Source organism: Typopeltis vanoorti, chromosome 10, assembly GCF_054136105.1.
Source record: "Typopeltis vanoorti isolate ZY-2024b chromosome 10, IOZ_Tvanoo_1.0, whole genome shotgun sequence".
Lineage (NCBI taxonomy): Eukaryota > Metazoa > Arthropoda > Arachnida > Uropygi > Thelyphonidae > Typopeltis > Typopeltis vanoorti.
Window position 1 is genome coordinate 133,703,757 of NC_143558.1, and position 7,233 is coordinate 133,710,989.

The window sequence follows — 7,233 nt, forward strand, 5'->3', positions numbered from 1 at the left end:
CTCTGAACGTAATTCGAAGAGTCGAGTTAAAACTTTTCCCCTTGACAACCACCGCGCCTTCTGTGTGTAAAAGGAGCTTATTGTGGTTACTGCCCATTTCACTGCACAAAATTGTAAACAGTCGTGAATTTAGGGCCCGACATTTAATAAAAATTCACTACCTTCACAGATTGGTCTAAAACAGTCTTTAGTTCTGTGGGCATTGCTTTGGTAGCTTCACGATGTATGCTGCAATGTGTAAACTTGGCATCTGGTGCAACTTCTTTAATTTTGGCGAAAACACCACCACCACGACAACCTGTTATTGAACGGGCACCATCAGCACACACTCCTACACATTTTTTCCAATTTATTTCATGACCAGTGATAAACTCATTAATTTTCTTAAAAATCTCATCCGCTGTGGTATGATTTGGAAGAGGTTCGCAAAATAACAATTCTTCATCTATGACTTGTTATCTTTCATATCGAATATAAGCCATCAACTGTGCAACGTTGTTTACGTCTGTACTTTCATCGAACTGAATTGCAAAACATTTGCTTTGCTCTATATTTTCGATTAGTGTTTGTTTTACTTGAGCTGCCATTTCGTTAATTCGTCGCAAAGCAGTGTCATCTGACAAAGAAACAACATTCAACTTGGCTGCTTCTGTAAGGCCAAGAATAGACATCACAATGTCTTTGGTTGCAGGTAATATTAAAGTTTCTCCAATAGTATGTGGTTTTGCAGTTTGAGCAATTCTCAAACTAACCAAAAATGATGCTTTCTCTGCTCGTTCGTTAATTGTAGTAAAATAATGAAGTGAACGTTTGTTAGTTTTCATTTCTGTTCGTTTTCTTTTTAAAAAAGTCGAGAGGGTTACCTTTTAAACAGGCGTGTATGCTTTGAAAATGCCGTAGCAGAAGCGATGGTTTCATCGAGTGATTCGAAAATTGTTCGTAACAAATAACGCACTGGGGCCAGGAGTCGTTTTCATCTTCGTTCCAAAAAAATCCATATTCCAAATAATTTTCATTATACTTTCTTGTAGCATTTCGTTTTCTAAATGCTTCGTGAGATTCAGGATTAAAACTAGAAAGTGCTAGCTGCGTCGGTGTCGTCTGCCAGCCATTTCCTCTTCGATTTTTCAATTCCTAACCATTTGTCCATTATAACGAGAATGTTATCATTATAATAACATTACATTATGTTTTATTTGACATTATATTTGACATTATAATGTCAAATAAAGTGACGCTACTGTTATTATATTCTGTATACTTTGCTAGCGATCTCATTCATAAACAAAATTCTGCACATTCCCGGGCGTTCGCAAGAACATCACATCTCGGTAGTGTCTTAACATCGGTGTCAGCATAATTCAAAAACGCCACTCCACATTCATACTAATATAAACATAATATTTATTGTTAATATCATTTATGTTAAATAATAACTTGCCTTTATTTTTTTAACGGAATATCACATAATTATCTTAATAAAATACATTTTCACGTAAAATAATATATTTCTCTTAAACTTGCAACAATCTATTGCTTTTGTTTTTCATTATGTACTTTGTTTATTATAATTTTTTTACATACAAAAATACTGTTTCAAAATAAATATTAATTAGGAAAACCCTTATGATACGCTAATGAGACTTCGCATCCGAAAATTCACATAAAACTGCAATAAAATTTATTTGTTCGTTTTATTCGATTCGCCAAGCTAAATTCTTGGAACAGTCGACTCGTTACAATATTAAAATACATTTTTCTGAACATTTATTTAAATATTTTGTGTAAAAATTGTACCATCAAAAATAACGTAATGTACCATTAGTGGTACATTACGTTATTTTGTGTGATATGTGGGGCGTGATATGTTTCCATGGCTACAATCAGTTCCGATTTTAGCATGCTAAATAAGTGGGCCGAGGGCTAGTTTTGTATAGAATACTAAACACATACACGCATATTATAATACAGTACATGCATCCATTATATATGTAATAATATGCACATTATAATATATGTATATATTATAATGACGTGGTTGTTAAGTGGTAATCAGTAGCTCGTGTATATTATAATAATCTGTAAGTGGATGTAATTGGAAAATAAGGAATCAGCTATTTAGAGATCGTGTGCCAGTCATTTTCTTCTGAAAGTGCTTATTATTAATATTAAACACTGCGCTGCAGTGGAAGCTTATGTGAAACTTTCTCGAATTGCATGCATCATGGACAACGGAATACAGAAAGAATCCTCAGAGACGAGTGTCCTTTATGAACTCATACATCATTTATCATAAATTCTAACAAGAAGGAATGTCATTTATACTAAATTAATGCTCGCTAAAATTTTTATGCATCAAAAGTCATTGGATTTGTTTCGAAACGTATCTATCACCACGATAGATACTTTTTGAACCAAATCCATAGCCCCCCCAATGGTAATACTCTTTACGTAAAGAATATTTTCTGAAGTATAATTTGAGACTAATCTTCATTCGTAAAAAAATTCTTAGATTCATATCCTCGTAATCGAACTTATTCTTTCTCTCCTCCTCATCTTATAAATATTGGCATCAAGTCGTTTTCATTCATCTTGTTTTTAAGGTTATAAAATAGAATTATTTTCAATATATTTTCCAATATTCACAGGAATGCTAAACAACATTCCGTAGACTATCCCATGCACTTTCGCCAGCATGTAGACAATCTTTCATACATGAGGCTCCACACGTTTATGCAACACTCTTAAAACGAGGTGTAATCAATGCCTCGTTTTGATTAACAATTTTCGTTCAATAGTTTTATTTTACAAGGAAATAAGCATTTTTGTCTACTAGAAGTTCATGCAAATTAATAAAAGGATGCTGTTTGGCAGTTCTAACTATATAAATAAAAATAAAATAAATCATCTAAGTATGTTTATTTTCTTACGTAAACGACAGCATTCTTTTTTAAACCCAAGGACTTTTTTCCCCCCAGAAAATCGGTACGTAGCAGATCTTGCCATCTTCCAGGGTATGCGCATTCTCACATGTGAGATAAGATTTCAAAATTTCTATTCCTAACTTACATTTATTTGTTTGTACTTTTGTGCTGTGTTATGTTACACAGTCTATTTCACTACTTTGCTTGGTTAAAAATTAGTTTCTTCAGATTAAAAAGAACGATTAAAATTTGAATTGGCCGCGAAAAGGCCTCTAAAATGTTCCTTTTAGTCAGTGAGTAGAGTCGAACCCACTATGGCCTTTCTTCTACAGAAATAATATCATGGAATTTACCAGGTGACTACGTAAATACTTCATTATCTTACCGCGCTGTTTAAAAAACTTCACACCGCAAAAAAACTACTATTTCCAGGTCCTTTTAACTCAGAAGTTGGTAAACGAAGAGCACATTAGTGTGTCATAGATTCACAAACGTTGTTAGACTTGTAGTTCATATTTCACTTTTCAATTCTTGCTTATTGATCAGGGTTACATTTACGGCTCTCAAGTCAGCTGTAAATCTTCCAGATAGAATGAATCCGTCATGACTGAAATCAGACGGTTTAAATATTTCACTTCCGTAATTGGATATTAGCAAGATGTTAGCCAGCCTGGCTGGCCCAGTGGTTAGCGTATCCACTCTCCAGCTGGTTCGAATCCCGTCGTGGGCATGGATGTTTATGATTGTCGGTGGAAAAACTAGTGATGGTGGTCGGCGATAGATGGCGTTGGTGTAGTTACGGTCAGTTGGTGGATTGAGTGATGCAGATGGAGAGGTAGAGTAGGTGCCCTCCCTCGATGAGTCTTTGGATTCCCTGGATGTGTTACATAATAATAATAGGATAGATTCCTTTAGCTGGTTTATTTCTTTCCTAACTTTTTTCAATAATATTTACTTCGTCCTCTACTAAAGGGTCAGCGAACGCTTATCCCTTCCATTTTTATTATATATGGATTCATTTCTTAGTTCTTTCTTCGGATAAGAACGCCTATATTTTAGCCAGCTGAGCTAAACAGACTTTGTATCGCTTCTCCTAATCTTTCCAGTAATACTAATGTTACTTTGAAAGTGACTGTTTAGAGTATGAAGGAAATAGTATTTCTGCTTTCGTTATAATTTTAAAATATATAAAAATATGTGCTTTATTCTTGTTTATTGAAATACTCTGTAATAATTGCCCAACTGAAGCCTTTTACACTTCCTTTCAATAGCCGCATAACAGCCGGGGTTGGTGGCATCTGATGTCCCCGTTACTTACAATCCTGGAGTGAAGTTTTTCGGCTTCCTTTTGATGCCCCAAGGGAAATTATGTTGAAAAGTGTTTTATTCCAGCATTTTGGAAATGAAGAATTCCAACATATAATTCACTCATTGAAAGTGAATCAAGGCGAAACTTTTGTCCCCTTCACAATTTAAATCTGCTGAAACGTTATATAATTATATAAAAAGACAGGATTTCGTTTTTTCTTAGATTTCGAAACTACTGTAGAATAGGAATTAATTACCTTTCGGTTTTTCATATTAGATCATTTTTGTCATGTAATAATTAGCTAAAAAACGTGACTAAGTTAAAACCTTTGTAATTACAAGAAATGGAAAGAGCAAAATATTATCTTCATTTCTCTTTCCCCCCTTTCATTCTTCAATTGAATATTAAATTTATGAAGCTCTTTTCAAGTAAGATCAAGTTAACCTGTCTACGGTGTGAATGTATTATTTTCCCTTCCTGAAACAACAAATCAGCCTTCGAACACAATGACGCGTTGATAGATATGACCGATGGAAAGTATAAAAACTAGTTATCTTATTCTTTTAAATTAAGTTTGAAAACCAATAAATGGTTCGCGACAAGACTAGAATAATTTTAATACCAGAAAAGGAAAATGATTTCGTACCCTGTTAAGTACATGCTACTCTATTAATGCTATTATTAATTACATTACGTCATTTTATTTGGAAAACTTCTGTTTCCTGTATCGGTTTTTAACTATGCGTACTGATCGTAGAGGTTTTCCAAATCCCACTGACGGATGACACTATTTGCAGTTGAAAACAAGTAGTGTACAACCGCCAAATTTTCACCATCTCTCGTGCGGTTCTAATAACACATATTTGCTTTACTTCCCGAGATTATTAACTTGTGTGCATATTACCAACGACGTATGCCCTGTTTGTTCTTCCGCTTGACCTATTAAAGTTAAATAAATACGGAATACGTGGAGCATTACTGGCTGTTCATGGAGAGTAGCGCACTCTACAGAAACTAACATTGAGACAAATGAACTGAGAACAGGAAGGCAAAGTCATGAACGTATAGTTATAGGAGTTGTTAAGTGCAAGGAAGAGACACGTGCAACCGAATTAACAAGAAAAATAGTTTCTTTTACAGGATGGAAACTGAATTTTAGGTTAGTAGAGGTTTCAAAATTTTTAGGGATAGGAACACCACATAAATCGATCTCTCTTCTGCCACATCTGTAGAGCAGTCTTGTTCGTATGCAATTGGCAGCAAGTTTTCTCCTGAATAACTTTATTAATTAAAGTATTTGGTATGTAAAAAAAGATTTTCACAACCTCAAACGTGTATTTTTAGTTGCGAAAATGTTCACAGAACTAACACTGAAAACGACCAGCACAAAACGTACGTTGCTGTACTGAGGGGAAAAAAACTTTGCTGATAATAATGCCGGTTACAGATGCTAAAGATGGATTTTGAGAAATCCGTTGCGGTTTTGCCTTTTATCATGCCGGGGTAGTTTAGTAAAAGCAGCTTGGATACTATGATAAATGGACTTAGGACACAGGGTTCAGCGCTTGTTGGCTGCATCATTTATCAAACTTCCAGTCCCTTGTTTACTGTTCTTGTGATGCGAAACATTTTTCACTGTGTTCGTCTCTCCGACTGTACTGGCGGTTTTATGTACCGATGTCTGTGAAACAATTTCTTAAAGAATGGATATGGTGATGTAACCTCCTTGAAGGGAAGACGGAAGTATTCCACCTCGGGAAGCTGTCGAGTGTCTTCGCGAAACTCTTCCGTCATATACAGCGTCAGAGGTTTTCTCTGGTCTCTTGATGCCGGATGCGTGCATTCTTATGCTGTTTAGTTTTCAGAAGATCGATCCCTGAATAGAAAAAGGAGACAAAAACGAAAGCATGTCTTTAACCCTTTCTGTAGACGCAGAGAGAGAGAGGAACAACCTTCCCAAAAGAGACATTGACATTTTGGCGACTTTCTTATTCCATTACTTTTGGGCTTTCACTTAGCATTAAACCTCTTATTAAAGTTTAGTATAAAATGCATAAGAACAGCGTATTTGTTCTCCAACCTCTCTGATTTCCACGAATTGATTAAAGTAGAAAAAGTCACAGAATAGATGTGAAAATCATTCTGGTTTTAATAAACCGATAAATCGGTTCCGTGGTGTAAACTTTGTTGTTCAGTTTATATTTTAGTAAAAAGCTATTTTGTGATATTCGTTCTTAGGTATTTTCTTAATGCAGTCGGCAGGGAAATGCAAGGTTTCGAGTCTTGTCTAGGAAATGAACTTTTAAATTGAAGATGAGTTACGACCTCAGAGAAGTAGTAGAGTTAGATGTTATCTTCCCAGAAAATCGAATTTTCCATCTCGCAAATCAGAAAGCCATTCAAAAGAATACAAGCATTTAACAGACAGAAGACAGTGTCTTCAATATGCCTTAGTTGCTTGGTCATAATTCGAATTCTTTCAGTTCGTTACGTGTGCTAAGTGCTCAATTAGCACGCATAATATCTCGTCTCGCTGCTTTAGTTGCTTTCGTTTCGGGCCTCTGTTTTTTTTTTTCTCTGTATGCGCTGATTGGTTCACCTTTAATTGAAACCTTTATAAACATTCCTCTCTCTAGTTCGACTGGAATTGAACTTAAGTCCTTCCAACCTCATCGCTACCAACTATAATGCGAAGGCAGTAGTACGTTACTTTAACATGATTCTTTCAACCATTCTCATTCTGTTTAACGCTACTAATTTCCCTTTAATTATCTCAGCAATCAGGTACAGTATGGTTAGATATAGTAGTAGTGCTCCAACTTGTATCAGTCTCAGTAACTAGCATCAATGGACATACTGAAAAAAAAGTAAAAGTACATTTCATGTCTAATAGAAATGAGGTGCGAAGAATATTTCCTAAGAGACAAATTCCAAAAATTCATTCTGTCAACATTTTCGCTTTCCTCATTAGTATACTTAACCGACATATTACAATTAATG

At 35.0% G+C, this 7,233-nt stretch overlaps 1 protein-coding gene across 1 annotated transcript; it reads right to left on the reverse strand.

Moving 5' to 3' along the window:
* Positions 1–455: 455 nt before the first annotated feature.
* Positions 456–824, reverse strand: LOC150102812 (protein ZBED8L-like). Its single transcript, XM_090398744.1, has one exon. The coding sequence runs from the start codon at positions 822–824 to the stop codon at positions 456–458; it is 369 nt and encodes a 122-aa protein (XP_090254870.1).
* Between the last annotated feature and the right edge of the window lie 6,409 nt (positions 825–7,233).